This window comes from Heloderma suspectum, chromosome 1, assembly GCF_057233095.1.
Source record: "Heloderma suspectum isolate Gila_16-S chromosome 1, 16-S_ref, whole genome shotgun sequence".
Taxonomy (NCBI): domain Eukaryota; kingdom Metazoa; phylum Chordata; class Lepidosauria; order Squamata; family Helodermatidae; genus Heloderma; species Heloderma suspectum.
In genome coordinates this window covers 132,892,047-132,912,008 of record NC_139458.1, presented here as the reverse complement: position 1 = coordinate 132,912,008, position 19,962 = coordinate 132,892,047, and the positions used below count along the sequence as shown (strand labels likewise).

Below are 19,962 nucleotides of genomic sequence, written 5' to 3'. Positions count from 1 at the left end.
GAGAAGCAGGAGTAGCAAAGAAGGCAGGTAGAACCATGTCCTGATTTAGATGAAATTCAGATACCACCTTTGGCAAAAAGGCAATAGCTGTGTGGAGAACTGCCTTGTCTCCATGGTACACCATATAAGCGGGGTTGACCCAGAGAGGGCAAACTTCCCCTGAACATTGGGCCGATGTAATGGCCACCAAAACCACCACCTTCCACAAAGGAACGTGAAAATTCACAGTTGCCAATGGTTCAAAATGTCCCTTAGTCAGGGCGTGTAGCGCAACTGACAAAGTCCATCGTGGGACTGGGTGCCTTATGGGCGGTGCAAGATTCCAAATCCCTCGAAGGAACTGTCGAACAAGCAGATAAGAAAAGGTAGAAAAACCATCCTTTTAGGGGTGCATTGCAGAAATGGCTGCTTAGTAGACTCGGAGAGAAGAGTATTTAAGTCCATTATCATTTTTTATTTTTTTTTTAAATTACATTTATATCCCACTTTTTTTCCTCCTTAAGGAACCAAAGGTGGTGTATATAATCCTCCTCCTCTCCATTTTATCCTCACAACAACAACCCTGTGAGGTAGGTTGGGCTGAGAGTCTGTGACTGGCCCGAAGTCACCCAGTGAGCTTCCATGACCGAGTGGGGACTAGAACCCGGATCTCCCGGGTCCCATTCCAACATTCTAGCATTATCAGGTAGAAGAACAAGTAATGAAGGATCTGTGAGATAGAACAGGATCAAAACCACCGTTAGCAGTGAAAGCAGAAAAAGTTTTCCATTTTCAGGCATTGGATCACCAAGTGCCCAGCTTCCTGGCAGCATCAAGGATAGACTGAATCAAAGATGGCAATGTTGGCGGACTACTGAATCCTCCACACTGTGAGATGCAGGGTAAGTCGGTCCAGGTGCCAGATCTGAACTTGGTCCCGAGGGAGGAGGTTTGGTGTTGATGAAAGCTGCATGTACTGTCCCCTGTAGCATTTCAGAAGAAGCACGAATCATGGCTGTCTCAGCCACCAAGGGGTGATCAAAATGCAGTCTGTGTGGTCCAGCTTTATCTTCACTAGTACCCACATGAGCTGGAGAATGGGAGGCAACATGTAGAAAAATTCCCCTTTCGATATGAGGGTGAACTCCCTTTCCATCTGAAAGATACAACTCCTCTGCCTGCCCTGCTGCAGAACCTCTTGCAGGCTGTATTCTCTTCCCTGGTAAACAGGTCCATGGATGGAGTAACCCATCAGTGAAAAACTAAGACCAGAATCTATGGGTCTAACTGCCACTCACGAGATGCCTGGTAAGACTGACTGAGCCAGTCTGCTCGGATATTGCCTGTGCAGGAATGTGGACTGCAGTCAAACATTTGGATTGTCAAATTGATGAGAGGGATCAAATGAGTCCTGCCTTGCACATTTAAGTAAAAACGACGGTAGTGTTGTCTGACGCTATCTGTACATGCCAGTTCCAAATGCTGGTGCTGAAGGCTATCAATGCCTTCTCAACACCCAGTAGCTCCAGAAAACTGATGTACTTGGCGGTCTCGGCTCTTGTCCAAACACTCTGCACTGTGAGGGAACCACAATGAGCGCCCCATCCTGCAAGTGAGGCATCAGTCACAATCATCTTGGATGGTGAAGGCTGTTTGAAAGGCACCCCCACAAGGAGGTGATCCAGCATAGTACACCACTGGAGTGTAGAGATCACCTTGGGTGAACTCACCGGGCACTGTGTCTGAGGTCAAATGCCCTGATGAGCGAATTCTGCAACGTCCTCATCCAGAGATGAGCAAAAGGAACCACCACCATGGTGGTGGCCATCAGTCCTAACAGTCTTCTAACACTGAAAGCTTGGACTATACAGAGGCAGTGCACATTTCTGGCTAGTGCTGCCAGTGCCCTTGCTTGATCCCGAGGTATGTATCCCTGACCTGTTACCGAGTCTACGACAGCTCCAAGGAGCTGAATGGTTTGTGTTGGCATCAGAATGGAATTCTCTACATTCACACACAGACCCAGGGCACCCAGGAATCCTAGAGTCAAGGAAACGACACATAGTAGGCTTGCTTCTGTCTGAGCCACAATGAGCCAATCATCTATTTACGGGTAGATCTGTACACCTTGTAGACAGAGGTGGGTGCATACTACCACCATACTTGTTGTGAAAATCTTCATCACTGTAGCAAGACCGGAGGGTTGTGAAAGAATGGTGGCGGGGGGGGGGGGAGATACGTGTGTATCAAGGGGGGCATCTTTACAGGGGTGTGGTATGAGCTTAATGGATAGAATGCCATGGGGCAAGAAGGGAAAGGTGGTATGTTAGAGGATTGCTAGTACTGAGAGGGATTTGATAGATAGATAGATAGATAGATAGATAGATAGATAGATAGATAGATAGATAGATAGATAGATATAAAATGTGTAATTACATGGAGCTGCAAAAGTCTCTAGGGATGATATTGCTCTGAGTAGAAGGTCACCACAGGACATTTGGAGGTTAAGAAACAGCTGGTTCCAACCGGTTTTGAGAAAAAGCAGAAGTAGAGAAGAGTCGTTTGACCACAGGAATGTGGAACTGAGGGTAAACGAAGTACGTCAGCAGTAGGAGGATACTTCTGAGAAATGTGTCATGAAATAAGCATATGAAGTGATGTGGTCCAATGAAAAGAATAGTTTTGGAATATGCATTAAGAGGGAGGTACCCCCTTTTAAGAGTTTCAGTCTGTTTCCTACCTCCTAGCTGAGCAGAGCAGAGCAGAGGAAGCTGCTCCAGCTGGTCTAGGGGCTATACAAGGAAGCAAGCTTCCAGAGAGAGAGCCATCAGAGAGAGCGAACAGGGAGAGCAAGCAGGAGTTTGCCAGGGGAGCTCAAGGGGGAGGCCCCCAACATTTTTTTCTTTTTTTTGTTTTTAATTTCTTTTTCTTGTAACACACACTTTTCCATACCAGTGGGACTGTGTTTTTAACCTCCAGTGAATAGAGGACACAGCACAGGCTATCCCAGTACAATCAGAAAGCTAGAAACATAAAGGGAATAGAGACTATGGAAGGAAAAGACTCCCCAGCGGTGGTGACCTGCAAGGTCTGTGCCATATTTGTTTTCTTGCCTGAGATCAACATGGCCTACACGTGCAGTGCAAATTGATCGTGCTGCTGGAAGAAAAAGTAAAAGGACTGGAGCGACGAGTGTCAACCCTCCGGGGAATAAGAGAACATGAAGAGTTCTTGGACAGAGCAGTGGAGCTATAGCACCAAAGTGAAGAACAGAAGCTAGAAGAGCAACAGCAAGCTGAGGCAGAAGAGGAAAATGCTGAGGTGAGGAAAAATGAAGTAGAGGATACTCCTTGGAAAAGGGTGACAGTTAGGAGAAGAACAACTAGAAGCCATTCTACACCAGTGGAAGCAGTGGAGCTGTGGAACCGATTCCAGGTGCGTGAGGATGAGACTGGAGGACAGCTTGCAGAGGAAGAATTACAGGGGAACCTGCATGAGAGTGAGCAAGAGGTTGAAGGTCAGTCAAGCAGAGGTGGTGAAACCCAGGCCTACAACAAAAGAAGAGTAGTAGCAGTGGGAGACTCCTTGCTGCATGGGATCGAAACCCAAGTATGTCGTGAAGACCTGTGGATTCGCCAGGTATGCTGTCTCCCAGGAGGATGGATTAGAGATGTGACTGAAGGGTTGCCTGCACTCATAAAGCCCACTGACAGGTATCCCTTTCTTCTCATCCATGTGGGAGCAAACAATACCGTCAAGAGGAGCTATGAAGAAATCACGTCAGACTTTGAAGCTTTGGGAAGGAAACTCAAGAACTTTGGGGCCCAGATAGTTTTCTCATCCATCCTTCCAGTAGTTAGAAGAGGGATAGAAAGGGAAAGAAAAATATTCCTGGTGAATGACTGGCTATGAAGGTGGTGCCGGCATGAGAGATTTGGATTCTGGGACCTATACTTCCTGGAAGATGGACTGTTGGCAAGGGATGGGTTGCACTTCACAAAGGCTGGGAAGAATGTGTTTGGGCACAGCATGAAGAACATCATCAGGAGGGCTTTAAACTGAATCCTATGGGGGAGGAAGACATAAAGCTGGGGGTAACAGTGGACCAAGGCTCATGCACCACAATGCAGAGACCAGCTCTAATAGTGCCCAATAATAGTCTTCACAAACATGTAGGAAGAAAGCCAGACTATAAAGCACAAGTTCTTCGACGTCTATACACTAATGCCCAGAGTATGGGAAACAAACAGAACAAACTTGAACTCTTAATACAGTAGGGAAATTATGACTTGATAGGGTGGGATGACTCCCATGACTGGAATACAGCAATTGAAGGATATGACTTGTTCAAAAAGAACAGGAGGAACAGAAAGGGAGGTGGAGTTGCACTGTATGTGAAAAATACATATCTCTGCACAGAAATACAGGAGGATGAGCTTGGTAGCCCCATCGAGAGCATCTGGATGATACTTAGTATAGATCTCTGGATCCAAGGGGGGTTTCTTCAGGAGTGGCTGCACCACCACTTCCCTCAAGACCATGGGGACCACTCCATCAGGCAACGATGTGTTCACCAGTCCCACAATCCAGCCAGCAAATCCCCCATGGCTAGCTCAACCAAGCCACGAAGGGCAAGGGCCGAGACATCATGTGGTGGGTCTAACAGTTGCAAGCATCTTGTCATCCTCCTTCGGCATCAAAAACTGAAACTGATCCCACAAAACATGGATGGTTCTTATTCTAAACAGACACTGCAGCTTCCTGAAGAGCAAACATGAGTCCTAGGTAAGTGGTAGGGAGAGGGCTACAACAGTCATGCTAGGAACAAAGCTCTGCTGACTTACCTTAGTGTTTCTAGTCTACAATCTGGATGCTTTAGTCCCTCACACAGCAGCTTCATTCCTTTGTTTCCTACTTCATTGTCAGATAGATCCAACACTTTCAGCGTCTTGTTTTCACTTAAAACTTTTGCAAGATCAGCACAACAAGCTGCTGTCAAAGAGCTTTTTTTCAATCTGCAGGGAACAGTTAGAAAAGTTCACAGTGGCGGACAAGTTATGAAGAGAGCTTCAAAAGAAAAGAACCAAATTATGTTTTAAAATGATGATGAATTTGATCATTTGTTAAAGTAAAGCTTCCTGTCTTGTGTTAGATTTCCATATTAAAAAATAAACGCCTGAACCTTACCAAGCTTAGGTGTTTGTTATGTCAGTTATGTCAGTTTAACATATATTGTCAAGGGCTTCCCATATTCATTCAGGTTCCAAAATGCTGGAAAATTCCCGCTATTTCAGATCATGCCCCTAACAGACATGTTAATTAGGCAGTATGGATATGATATAGTATGGTATCCTATACTGTGGTTAATTCCAGTTTCACCATTACCTTGGAGCTGGATAGCTGTCAGGGGCAGAATGGTGGATCTCAGTTCCAGGTTTGTCAGTTTGCGGGAGAGACACATGGAGGCTATGCAAGTGAAGCTCCCATTCTACATTACAAGTGCTCAAATGGCAACCAATAGAATCCACATACAATAACAGAGTTGGAAGGTAGCTTAACATTCATCCAATCCAACCCCCTGCTACAGGTAAAGCATTTTAAAGAATTTTTCCTTTTTGCCAATTAAGTGAAAGAATGGACAGAATGGAGAGTGATGTTGTGCTGATGCCAACACAACATTGTGCATGGATGTTGTGCAGCGTTGTGCACTCCAGATTCAAATAAGCATCCTGGCAATTATTTTCTGTGCCAGCTCTGTGATAGCAAACCAGGAACAAAATAAACTTTGAACATGTAGAGACAGGAATTTCTTCCTAAATCACTCACCACAATAGTTTGTGGAGTAGGTTTTCAGATCAGAGAGTGTACCTTTCTTGCAGGATCAGAACCCCCAAATGGTTATTTTTTTAGAAGACCATTTAAGAATAGAAAACCAATTTTGGTGTACTGCTGTTTCATTTCTCATGTTGTTGTTCAGTCGTGTCCGACTCTTCGTGACCCCATGGACCATAGCACACCAGGCCTTCCTGTCCTGCGCTCTCTCCCAAAGCGTGCTCAAGTTCATATTCATTGCAACGGTGATGCTATCTAGCCATCTCATCCTCTGCCGTCCCCTTCTCCTTTTGCCTTCAGTCTTTCCCAGCATCAGGGTCTTTTCCAGGGAGTTTTCTCTTCGCATCAGGTGGCCAAAATATTTGAGCTTCAGCTTCAGTATCTGTCCTTCCATTGAGCAGTCAGGGTTGATTTCCTTTAGGATTGACTGATTTGACCTCCTTGCAGTCCAGGGGACTCGTAAGAGTCTTCTCCAGCACCACAGTTCGAAAGCATCAATTCTTCGGCGCTCAGCCTTCCTTATAGTCCAGCTCTCACAGCCATACATTACTACTGGGAAAACCATAGCTTTGATTAGACGGACCTTTGTCGGCAAGGTGATGTCTCTGCTTCTTACTATGCTGTCTAGGTTGGCCATAGCTTTCCTCCCAAGGAGCAAGCGTCTTTTAATTTCATGGCTACAGTCACCATCTGCGGTGATCTTGGAGCCCAAGAAAATAAAATCTGTCACAGCTTCCATTTCTTCCCCTTCTATATGCCAGGAAGTAATGGGGCCAGATGCCATGATCTTCGTTTTTTGAATGTTGAGTTTCAAACCAGCTTTTGCAATCTCCTCTTTCAGCCTCAACAAGAGGCTCTTGAGTTCCTCTTCGCTTTCTGCCATTAGGGTGGTATCATCTGCATATCAGAGGTTGCTGATAATTCTTCCGGCAATCTTAATTCCAACCTGTGATTCATCCAACCCGGTGTTTCTCATGATGTACTCTGCATATAAGTTAAATAAGCAGGGTGACAATATGCAGCCTTGTCGTACTCCTTTCCCAATTTTGAACCACTCGGTTGTTCCATGTCTGGTTCTTACTGTTGCTTCTTGACCCTCGTACAGGTTTCTCAGGAGACAGGTAAGGTGGTCTGATATTCCCATCACTTTAAGAATTTGCCACAGTTTGTTGTGATCCACACAATCAAAGGCTTTAGCGTAGTCAATGAAGCAGAAATAGACGTTTTTCTGGAATTCTCTTGCTTTCTCCATGATGCAGCGAATGTTGGCGATTTGATCTCTAGTTCCTCTGCCTCTTCGAAACTCATACTGTCTCATGAAGAAGGAATGTGCATATGTCAACTGCATTCTGCTCATTCTACGGGCAATGTGCAATATGCACATTCTCTGATCAGTGTGTTCATAGTCTTCAACAGTCTTTGAGGCCTGTCCTTATCTCAACACTGATTTCTACATTCTCTTGGCAATATGCGTACTCTCCAGGAAATACTGGAGAATGTGCATACTTCAGTATAATCTGATCATAATTTTGTAATTTGCCCATGCAAAATGCATGCTCTTCAAGCAGTCTGTTTTGGAAAACCTCAAACTGTAAAGGCTGCTCCTGCACAAAGCTCCCTGCACCTATTCATCTAAAATCTGGAACAGCTGATACCCTCAGATGGGGCAACTATCCTTTCAATTTTTATCCATTTCTGTCAAAAAATAAAAAACTCATCAGCAATTCACTTTTTAAAAACACATACACCATACTTTGAGGCATGTTGCAAAAAAACCACTGCACCTATTTGTCTGAAGTTGGCAGATATGATCCCTTCACAAGAAACTACTATGCCTGCAAATTTCATCAATGTCTGAGAAAGAGAAAAAAAAATTATAGCCATTCATTATTTTCCAACGATAGTCAATGGGAAGCACCAAGATTTGGATTTCCAAATTGAGATCAAGGTTCGGATTGAAAATGTCTGGCCTCCAAATTGGTCTGAACTGAATTGGGCTGTTTTTAATTTCTAATTTGGAGTCTGAACCAAATCTTGTGATAGGTGCACACTCCTAATCTCAATGAATCACAGGCAAAATTTGTTTAAACTTGTTGAGTTCAGGTTGCATGTCTGACTATACTTGGCTTTGCCTATCCTCAGTATCGTGAATCTTAAGACGACATGGTCACTACTGCTCAAGGTCTTCACAACATCCACCTCATCAACCAGTTCTTCCTATTGATGAGGACAGATGATCCCCTGGTCTCTTCTTTCACCTTCTGGAAGATGAAATTGTCAGTAAGGAAAGTTGGAAATGTATTAGATGTCTCATTCTTAGCAGAGTTTGTTTCCAACAGATATCAATGTAACTGAAGTCTCCCATCACAAATATCTCTCCCTTTATGAAAATTTGGTAATCTAAGGTAGGAAGGCATCATCCAAGTCTTCTGCCTGTCTTGGTGGTCTAGAGCAGACTCCCACAATCATACCACTATCTTCCTCTCGTTCTATTTCCCCCCAAATGTTCTTAAAGGATTTTCACACATTCAGATTCATGGATTCCCTTGCATGTGTATACATCTGTCACATATAAAGCTACCCTTCCTCCCTTCTCCTTTACTCTTTCCCTTTTGAATAAGATCTACCCATCAATCCCTATATTCCAGTCATGAGTCTTCTTCCATTCGGTTTCAGTAATGGGGGCTTGGGGGGTGCTCTCGGACCCTTGAAAGACCAGGTCTGCAGCCTGGGGGTCATTTTAGACTCCCAGCTGTCCATGGAGGCTCAGGTGTCAGCTGTGAGCTGGACAGCACTGTACCAACTCCATCTGATACGGCGGCTGCACCCCTACCTTCCCGACCATCTGCTCCCATCGGTAGTACATGCCCTGGTCTCCTCTCGTTTAGACTACTGTAATGCGCTCTACGTGGGGTTACCCTTGAAGACGGTTTGGAAGCTGCAGCTGGTACAGAACGTGGCGGCTTGCAGCTGCCAGCGAGATCACATAAGTGCTGAAGGAGCTGCACTGGCTACCAGTTGTTTTCTGGGCCAAATTCAAGGTGTTGGTTTTGACCTTTAAAACCCTATATAGTTCCGGCCCAGCCTATCTTAAGGAGTGCCTCCAGCAACACCAGACAGGCTGCTTAACAAGATCAGGCTCGGATGGCCTTCTCTCTGTCCCATCAGCCAGGACAGCTAGACTGGTGAGGACGAGGGAGAGGGCCTTGTCTGTGGTGGCCCCCACTCTGTGGAACTCTCTCCCTAGGGAACTCCACCATACCCCCTCTTTAATGAGTTTCTGCCACGCATTAAAAATGTGGTTGTTCAGGCAGGCATTTGGGGTGGGTTAGGGTAATTTTAGAAATATGATGTTTTTAATGTAGAATTTTATTGTTTTAAATGGTTTTTATTATTGTACATTGCCCAGAGTGGCTGGGTGACCAGCCAGATGGGCGATTAATAAATTTAATAAATAAATAAATAAATAAATAAATAAATAAATAATTATGTATCATATCAAACTGCTAAGTATGCCAAGCTGGCCTTGGCAAAGAGAGAAATTTTTAATCTGATAGGTGCTACAATATGTTATTAGAAGTATTTAAACTAACAACTCTCAGTTTCATAGCATGTTCTTATGTTGATATTATTGGTCTGCTCCATTTTATTTTAATCACTGTCTTATTATCTGTTTGACTTGTTTTTATGATTGTGTGCTAAAGCCTGATTGGCTAGAGCGTGATAAAAATTTGATTTTTGAATAAAATAATTTGCCAATTGGTCGCCCGTTTTCTCAGGGTCATATATTCTTCTCCCGCCTGATGATTTTAATGATATTATTTTATTCTTTTATTTTTTTAACCCGATTTGCTAATAGTTTGGAGCCTTCCCCATCAAATTCATAATATTTTTGCTTTACATATAATAGGTGAACCATTGTTTTATCTATTTCCAATAAGTTTAATGCTGTGTGTTTTCTTTCCATTTGTTCCCTAATTTTAACTGGACCTGTTTGTTTATATTTATTTATTAAAATTTCTGGTTCATGATTGATTTTTATTGTTCTTTCTATTGTTTACAATAATGGCTTATTTCTTTCATATAAATGCCTCTGATTGTAGCTCTCATAGCTTCCCATCTTATTATTTCAGAAGTCTCTGTTGTTAAATTTTCTCTGAAATAATGTTCCACTTCTCCTCTTATTCTTTCTCTGATTTCCATTTGTGATAATAAAACTGTGTTCAGTCTCCAAACATAGGTAGTTTTTGATTCCTTTTTAAAACTTAAATTCGCCACCAATGGTGCATGATCAGTTACTCTTATCTGACCTATATCCATGGAGTGTACTTTCCTTAATAAAGTTTCTGAAACTAAAATGGCATTCCAAACATGAAATGACCCATGGGGCCTAGTGAAAAAGGAATGAGTATTATCATTCCTATGGAATTCAGCCCAAACTTCATATAACTTGTATTTATCTATAATATCTAAAAACATGTCTGCACGTGTTGTGCATTGGTTTCCCTACTGAAAGTTTTTATTTTTGTTTCTGCCTTTGCCTTTTCTTGGGGAAGCGCCCAGTAAATTTCAGTTTGTATCACCACCCAAAATTCTCTCTGCTTTAGAAAAGATAGGCAATTTTTAAAATATTTTTTGTAAATAACATAACTGCTTTGTATTCGGGCTGTAAAAAGATCCCAAAACTACTTTCTTATCTCCCTTCAAAATCCCATCAATAAATATATATCCACCTTCAGCATATTTAAATATTCTCTGTGATGTGAAATCTATCTTGTTATGAATTAATACGGCCACTCCTCTGGAATTATTTCCTCCTGGGTTTACAAAGACGTATTTCCAGCACTTAGTTTTAAATATATTATTTTCTATGCTTGCTTTGCGTATTTCTTTTAAAAAGAGCACTAGTGGTTGTAATTCCTTAAAAAGTTTACACAGTCTGGACCTTTTAATTACAGACCAAATAATGGTCTGTATGTTCAATGTAACCCATCTTAATTCACCCATGTTCAATGTAACCCATCTTTTATGTTCAATGTAACCCATCTTAATTCACCCATAGTTGAAGAGTAATGTTGAGATATCACTTCCCCATACGGTTCCCCCTGCTTTCTAATCTATTTTGTTACATTTCCCAGCTCCCTTTCCTCCTATATCTGCTCTCCCCCAATGCAGCTGTTGACTTACCATTCTATGTAGCATAGAATGTGGCAACAAAATGGCGATGTTCCCACTTAACACTCTCCTGTTCTTTTACCTGTTTCCAAAACCCTTTTAATTAAATTTATTAAATACCTTCAAAATATAACTAAGAATTAGAACCTAGGCAGACTGCTGCCCTATTTAATTCATAAGGCAGCCAGACAGAGGGATCACCTCCTCAGCCTCTTATTCTTTCCCATTTAATAGGCTCGCTTTAACATTAACCTGCTTCCCTTTGTGATTTGCCCTCTCCTAGTTAGGGTGCAATCCTATGCATGTTTAGACAGAGAAAAGGCATGCCCCAGCCAGCCATGCTGGTTGGGGCATGCTGGAAGTTGTAGGCCTTTTCTCTGTCTAAACATGCATAGGATTGTGCCTTTATTTACATGCCAATTTATATTGATAGAGGATACAAAGTTTTACACTACTAGCCCACATCCAGGGAGGGTTATGTTCTTTTGACAGTCATAGTTTCCTTCTGTAAAGGAGATCTCTGAGACCTCACCTAATTTTTAAGTTCAACAGTCTGTCTTTTTTTCTCCTGTGGTTTGTTTTCCATTGTTCTGTGCCTGGATCATCCTCAGCCTGTTCCAATATAAGACCCTCCAGCATCTCCACTTGAGTGGCTTTTAAAAGTTCAGCTGCTACTTCTATTGTTGTCGCTGTATACATTTTGCCTTTGAAAGGGACCATTTACGAAAAGGGAACCCCCAATGATACTTGATCCCTGCCTCCTGCAGTTTTACAGTGAATGGTTGAAACTGTCATTGTTTTTGAAGTGTTTCAGATGCTAGATCTTGCAAAATCATAACTCCCCCGCCGGTATGTGATGTCATGCAGATTTCACAATTTATTCAATAGCTCCTCTTTTTTATTATATCGGTTAAAGCATATTATAGTATCTTGAGGATTTTTAAAATCTCTTCTCGGTCCCAGTGCCCTATGGGCTCTTTCTAAATCATCCACAGAAATGGGAAAATCAGGGAGCAAAGAGGATAGCCATGCCACCACCACACCTTTTATGTCCGTTTCCTGCTCTAATTCGGGCAGACCGCATAGTCTCAGATTATATCTGTGCATACGGTTCTGAAGATCCACCAGCTTTGAATTAGTTTCCTCTAGTTGATGTTTAAGCTGAACATACTTTTCCTCTTGCACTTCTACTTTCTCTGCTGTTGCCTTGGCTCCACTTTGTCAACCTTTTTCCTTGGGTCCCCCAGTCTATCATCGAGTATTGAAGTCCAATGTTCCTTTAACTCTAATTTGGGTGATCTAAGTTGTTCTAGAATTTCTTCCTTTAATACTCTCTTGTTCCAGCCAGGAGGTGCATTCCTTTCCCTGCTCTTGCCTTTGTTGAGACTGTTGAGACATTCCAGATGCCATTTTAAAGGCTGTAAATTGATCCTTGTGGGGCTTCTGCATTCTCTGTTCTTTGTGGCAGAACTATGTGGTTATATCTTTTACTTTACACCTCCCTTCTTCAGTACACATTCTCCTTTCATATACCATCCTTAGGCGGAGTGTTTATATTATTTATTGAGACCTTTTTTTTCCTTCCAGGCTGAGGAGCTCCTTCTCTATGCTGCCATACTTGCTGGCGTTCAAGCTCCACCATGTTTCTTATTCTAAACAGATACTGCAGTTTACTGAAGTGCAAACATGAGCCCTAGTTAAGCAGGAAGGAGAGGACTACAATAGTTATGCTGGAAATAAAGCTGTGGTGACTTACTTTAGCGTTTCCAGTTTACAATCTGGATGCTTTAGTCCCTCAGACAGCAGCTTAATTCCTTTGTCTTCTACTTTATTGAAAGATAGGTCCAACAGTTCCAGCGTCTTGTTTCCACTTAGAACTTTTGCAAGATCACCACAAGAAGCTTCTCTCAAACAGCACTCCATCAACCTGCAGGGAACAGTTAGAAAAGTCAACAGTGACAGAGATGTTATGAATAGAGCTTCAAAGGAAATGAACCAAATTATGTTTAAAATGATGATGAATTTGCTCATGTGTTAATGTAAAACTGCCTCTCTTTGGTTAAATTTCCATATAAAAAAATAAACATCTTTATCTTGGAAAAAGGTGTTTATTGTAATTCATACTGATTTCAGGGGCGTGTATGTGTGTGGGGATGGAATAGTGGAATGGAACACATGCACACAAAATAATCCAACAAACCAAAAAACTTACAGTTTAACATATCTTGTTATCTTCCCATGTTCATTTAGGTTCCAAAATGCTGGAAAATTATAGCTCTTATGGACCATGCCCTTAACAGACATGTTATTTAGGAAGTATGGATATGCCATGGTATCCTATAGTGTGGTTCATCCCAGCTTCACCACTCCCTTGGAAATGGATAGCTGTCAGTGGCAGAGTGGTGGACCTCAGTCCCAGCTTTGTCTGTTTGCTGGAAGAGATACATGGAGTCTATGCAACTAAACCTACCATTGTATATTAGAAGTGCCCAACTGGAAATCAATAACATCCACAGAGTTATGTTAGAGTTGGAAGGTACCTTGAAGTTCATCCAAACAAACCCCCAGCATTGTAAAGAATTTTCCATTTTAGCTAATTAAGTGAAAGAATGGACAGAATGGAGACTAGTGTGCTAATGCCAGCACAATGTTACACATGGAGGTAGTGCAGTGTTGTGCACTCCAGGTTTGGAGACGCATTCTGGCAATCATTTTCTGTGCTAGCTGTGTGATATACAATCCATGAACAAAAATTACCTTTGAACATGTGCAGAGTAGAATTTCCTCCTAAATCACTCACCAAAATATTTTGTGGAGTAAGTTTTCAGATCAGAGAGTTTACCTTTCTTGAAGTTCTGACGCCCAGAATGGATACTCCTTTTAAAGAGCACTTAATAGAAAATCAGTTCTGGTGTACTGGTATTTCATTTGTCATACTGTTTCATGAAGAAGGAATGTGCATACCTCAACAGCATTTTGCCCATTCTATGGGCATTCTCCAACACGCTTTGAGGCCTGTGCATATCTTGACACAGCTTTGTCCATTTCCTGGGCAATATGCATGCTCTCCAAGAAACACTGAAGAATGTACATCCTCTAATACAATCTGATCATAATTTTGTAATTTGTCCATGCAAAATGCATGCTCTCCAAGGAATCTTTTTTGGAAAACCTCAAACTGCTCTTGCACAAAGTTTCCCGCACCTATTCATCTAAAACTGGAAGACTTGATACCCTCAGATGGGGCAACTATCATGGCAAATTTCATCCAATTCTGCCAAGAAATAAAAAGCTACCAGCAGTTGCTTTTTTAACACACACACACCATACACTGAAGGCATATAGCGCAACCCCCCCTGCACCTATTTGTCTGACGTTTGGCAGGTGTAATCCCCTCAGAAGGGACTACTATGCCTGCAAATTTCATCCACGTTTGAAAGAGAGAGAGAGAGAAAAGGTTATTGCCACGATTTGTTGTTTCTCCAACGAAAGTCAATAGGAGGCATGAAGATTTGGATTTCCAAATCGGATCCAGGTTTGGACCCAAGTCAAAGTGGGTAGCTGAACTGGAGTCTGAACTGAATCTTGTGGTAGGTGCACACTCCTGATTTCTACCTAATGGATTGCACCCAGTATTGCTTTAAACTTGTTGAAATCATTTTTCCTAAGTTCAGGGTGCACATCTGACTATGCCTATCTTTCCCTTCCCTCGGCATCATGAATCTTAAGATGACATAGTCACTTCCACTCAAGGTCTTCACAACTTCACCTCAACAGTTCTTCCCAATGAGTGAGGATTGCTGGACCCTTGGTCTCATCTTTCACCTTCTGGAAGATGAAATCATAAGCGAGGCAAGTCAGAAATGTATTAGACCTTTTATTCTTAACAGAATTTGTCCTCAAACAGATGTCAGGGTAAGTGAAGTCCCCATTACAAATGTCCCTCCTGTTTGAAAATGTGGCAATCTGATCTAGGAAGGCATCATCCAAGTCTTCTCCCTGTCTTGGTGGTGAAGAGCAGACTCCCACCATCATATTACTATTTTCCTCTCATTCTATTTCCCCCCAAACATTCTTAAAGGTTTTTCACACATTCAGGTTTATGGATTTCCTTGCATGTGTATGTATCCTTTACATATAATGCTACTCCTCCTCCCTTCTTGTTTACTTTTGAATCAGTTATACCCATCAATCCCTACATTCCAGTCCTGAGTCTTATCCCATCAGGCTTCAGTAATGCCAATTAAATCGTATCTGCCTTCCTGTATTAAGTTTCCAAGTTTGTCCTGTTTATTTCCCATACTCTATCAACTGATACAGAGAGATAAGAAACCATGGGTCATACACCCTGACAGCTCCCCTGCTGTTTTTTTCTTGCATGTTCACAGGGACTCGCTAAGACAGTGTGAGAATTTCTGTTCAGTTCAGTTATGTATTTATTTAAAAATATGACTGTGTTGCAAAACCACAAAGATGCTTTATTTGAACACCAGTTGCTGGGGAACATGGTCGGGAGGGTGCTATTGCACTCACGTCGTGCTTGACGGTTTCCTGTGGACAGCTCGTTGGCCACTGTGTGAACAGAATGCTGGACTCTTGGTTTGATCCAGCATGACTCTTCTTATGTTCTCAAGAAAGCAATCCCAAACGTTTAAAATGCATCCCATGCTGGGTTATTTGTGTGTGTGGGGGGGTGTCGGGGGGGGGGGAATTAGAGATTAACAGTGCAATCCTATGCATGTCTACTCACAAGTAAGCCATTTTGAGTTAGGCTGTGCCAAAAATTTCTCCCACATTTTTTCGACCATTCTCATTCAATTTGATAGAAGAGAAAGTGCTTTCGAAACGAAATTCAATGGTGAAGAAATTTCAGAGAAATTCTCATGGGTTGGGTTTGGGTTTCTTGGGCTTACCTTACTTAGGGAGTGGCCAAGGAGTGAGCACAAGTGTCCTGTTTTTCACTGTACAATCATCTCTCTGGCAGCCTGTAGCCTCCTCAGCTTCCTACCCTTCAATTACATCCCAGTGGAAGGCAACATGAGGTAATTCCTCCCATAGGGCTTTTGCAGATCAGGACATGCAGGCAGCCTGGGAGGCTAACTGTGAGTAGGTAAGCTCAAAACACCACAAAAGTACATTATAAAACATCCTGAATGAGACAGAGCAATGGAAGCCTCTTTCATGGGGGGAGAAAACTTCCTGGAAAATGGAGGACAGATTTTGGCAGAGCACTACCTCCACCTCATCCCTGGAGCTAGACACAACACTGCCTTCACCTGTATTGCGGTAGATGCAAATTGGGGGCCAGCCTGCCAAGACTTGCTGTTGCAGCAGGAACCCTCCCCCCAGACCTTACCAAATAAGAAAGAAGCTGTACTACAAGCCTTGTCAATGGGGAGCCCTATCTGTGAGAAACTGTGGAGAATTTCTCTTTCCCCTGGAGAAATTCGGTGAAATTGTCTCCCAAATTTCTCTGCCCAAAAGTAAGGTGGAGAATTTCAAGAGGCCATTTGCACACAGCTCTAATTTGATCAAGTAACTATTTCTCACTGGTTCTATAAATAGATAAATCTGAACCGTAAAAATGTTTTCCCTATTATTTTAAGTTTAAAAATATGGCTACATTGAATGGCACACTGTGACTTCGGTAACTGCCATTTCTTTTCTAGACATTTAAGGTTTCATTGGTAGAGTATAACAAAACAGCAATTAAGGGTGCAATCCTATCGCCAGTCCCATCAGCCGTCGAACTTGGAGGCTGATGGGAATCCTATACAGTGGGAGCAGCACAGAGGCAATCTTCGCCTGCGCACCCCCCCACTCTGTATTTTAGTGAAAAGGGTGTTTTTGCCCATCTAACTGAGGTGTTGGGGAGGGGGAGGGGAGGAGGTTGAGGCAGCCTCTGGGTATGGTGTAAGGCAGCTTCCCCAGTCTCCTCCCCTCCCTGACCACCAGCACATCCCCTTTCCCTTCCCTCCAAGGTTGTGTTTGGGACCTCATAGCGGCAGCCAGTGTGACTCCTGGGTCCAAAGTCAGAGTGCTGTCTCCGACCTTGGATCCAGAAATCTGAAATATCCTATGGCCCCCTGAGACACTCTCTAGGGGCCACAGGATTGCTCTCTGAATGGATGACCTCTGAAGACTTCCTGTGAAGGGACAAAGAAAGTGAAGGAGGAGTTGATGCATGGTGCAGTAAACATTGGCTGCTAAGGAAGAGGAGGAGGGAAGGGGAAAAGTTTGCAGTAAAACTGAGAGGCTGAGAAAGAGCAGCTTTGGTGCATGAGGAGGCTGAATATAACAGATTTATACAGAGAGACGTTCTTATTTATCAGTAGATTAGAGTCTTCTATACCAAAATGAATAAGATTAATTAATAACTTTGGTACACGTTTGAGTTACACCCTCAATTTATCAAAATCTGAATTAATGCCTGTATTAAGATATACAACAGGAGGAGCTTTGGGAATCAGAAGAAGGCTGTACCCAAAAGATGGATGTGGTTGTGAGTGCATTTGGCTTGGCAGGAGATTTAGGGAATTTGGCCTGAGGAAAAGAAGTCATGTAGTAGGCTTGTAGTAGCAATGGTTTCTCTTGAGTTCTTAAAAATGGTCAGTGAGCGGTCTTTTGAAAATGCCAAAGTAAATATTAGTATTTCCTTATGTAAAAAATGTCCCTTTAGTAAATTCTTTTGTTAAATAGTTCAGCTGGTCTCTAGTGTTAGTGCCCATCTCACGCCTAAGCCTCTTATATCAACTACTAGGAGGTTTTAAAATATTTCAAAAGCATTAGTGGTAGCAGAAAAGGGTCAGCTTGGGGAACTCTGAGTTGGCAAAGAGTTCCTTAGGTCCTGAAATATAAGCATCTGCTAGAAATAAGAAACCCCATAGGTGAGATTGCCCAGTGAAGGACCAGTTTCCCCATAGGTGGTGGCAGTGCTGGGGAGAAGAAATCACTCACAATGGTGTTGGAAATTATTATTGTGAATGGATATGTTTTATGTCATGTCCTTCTTTAAAAAAAAAAAAAAAAAGGGTTTGCAAGACTCATGCCAAACACATTCTTCCCAGTCCTTGTGAGCTGCAACTCATCAAATAACTATTTCTCACTGCGTCTAGTTCTTTGTCCTCTATTATTCTCCCTTTATGCATGGTCGATGGGAGACTTCATCAAATCCCATGCCTTTCACCATCTATATGCTGCTCTAAACTAAATCTTGCACCATTCTTTCAATCTGAATATATATTTAACTGCGATGGGCATAGAAGTTTAGGCATTCACCACTCTGGGAAAATGGCATCAGTTACAAACTGAAGAGGAGATAAGGATGGAAGACTCTGTCTCCCCTTACTCCATTTTCCTTTTGTATTTGTTTGCTCATGGTTAAATTATGTTGTTTTCCAATAGTATGCTATGAATTCATGAAAAAGAAATTCTACTAAAATATGTATTTTTCCACAGGAATTATTACACGGGATATTATGTTTTTATATGTGTAACTGACTGACAATATTCCATTTCTCTCTCCATGGGAGCTTCTGGAAGAGGTTTTTATCCCTCAATGGCTAGCTCAACCAAGCCATGAGGGGCAAGGGCTGAGAGAGCATGCGGTGGGTCTGACAGATGCAAGCATGTTGTCCTCCTCCTCCAGCATCAAAAACTGAAACTGATCCCACAAAATAGACACTGCAGCTTCCTGAAGAGGCAAGATGAGCCCTAGGTAAGCAGTAGGGAGAGGGCTACAATAGTCATGCTGGGAATAAAGCTCTCATGACTTACTTTAGCTTTTCCAGTATACAATCTGGATGCTTTAGTCCCGCACACAGCAGCTTCATTCCTTTTCTTTCTACTTTATTGTGAGACAGATCCAACATTTTCAGCCTCTTGTTTCCACTTAGAACTTCTGCAAGATCACCGCAACAAGATGCTGTCAAAGAGCATTGGGAAACCCTGCAGAGAATAGTCAGAAAAGTCACTGTTTTCCAATATAATTCTATGAATTTTTGAAAAAACAAATTTTACCAAAAGACTTATTTTTCCACAGGAATTATTACACGGGATATTATGTTTTTATATGTGTAACTGACTGACAATATTCCACTTCTCTCACCACGGGAGCTTCCAGACAAAGCTTTTATCCCATATTCACCTGCCTCATTCACAGAATTTTCCAGAAGTCTTTCACTCGTAACCACCCCATGCTTTCCCACCATTTCTTCTGTTAGGATACTGTTGTTAGTGATATCAAAAGCTACTGAGAGATGGAGAAGAAGTAACAGGGTTGCACTTCCCCTGTCCCTCTCCATGAGGTTATCCATCAGGGTGACTGAGGCTGACCCCATCCCCAAACCAGACCTGAACCCAGACTGGAATGGATAAAGGTAATCAGTTTCAACCAAGAACGTCTGCCAATCCCCCGTGGCAAACTCAAACAAGCAATGATGGAGAAGGGTCAAGATAGCATGTGGTGGGTCTCACAGATGCAAGTGTCTCCTCCTGTTCCTCCTCTGACATCAAGAACAGAAACTGTTTATAAGCATTTGCTTATAAACAGAAGGGGGAAGTTTGCAGTAAAACTGAGAGGCTGAGAAAGAGCGGGTTTTGTGTATGAGAAGGTTGACTATAAAACAGTTTTATATGCAGATAAAGACAGGTGGCTTACCTGTAACTGAAGTTCTATGAGTGGTCATCAGTGCATTCACACATATGAGCTCTGTGTCTGCGCGGAGCCTTGGTTCGGGAAACTTCTGTAGCTGAGGCATTTTTGGCAGGAACCTTCCCCCATAACGTGCCCAGGGTTTTCACAAAGTGTATAGTGGTAGTATGTGCCCACCTTCATCTCAAAGGTGTACAGATCCTCATACATAGATGATTGGCTCATCTTGGCCCAGAAAGAAGCGAGCCACCCCGTGCCATTTCCTTAACTCTTAGACACCTGGGTGCCTTTGTTCTGTGTGTGAATGAAGAGAAGTCCTCTCT

At 42.5% G+C, this 19,962-nt stretch overlaps 1 protein-coding gene across 8 annotated transcripts in view; it reads right to left on the bottom strand.

Annotated features, from left to right (window-relative positions):
* The window catches only part of LOC146357899 (NACHT, LRR and PYD domains-containing protein 12-like), a 112,023-nt gene that overhangs the window by 35,547 nt on the left and 56,514 nt on the right, over positions 1-19,962 (bottom strand). For 5 of the 8 annotated variants that reach the window (XM_084834582.1, XM_084833696.1, XM_084832848.1 and 2 more), the window contains 3 exons: positions 18,763-18,933; positions 12,743-12,913; positions 4,824-4,994 (listed from right to left, as the gene is read on the bottom strand). The exons of 1 other annotated variant lie outside the window; for it this stretch is intronic. In XM_084834582.1, the coding sequence (XP_084690708.1) occupies positions 4,824-4,994; positions 12,743-12,913; positions 18,763-18,933 (513 nt within the window). Of the gene's footprint in view, position 1; positions 1,586-4,823; positions 4,995-12,742; positions 12,914-18,762; positions 18,934-18,973; positions 19,934-19,962 lie in introns of those variants that run through there. 2 more of the 8 variants (XM_084836318.1, XM_084838997.1) reach the window with 2 other exon arrangements.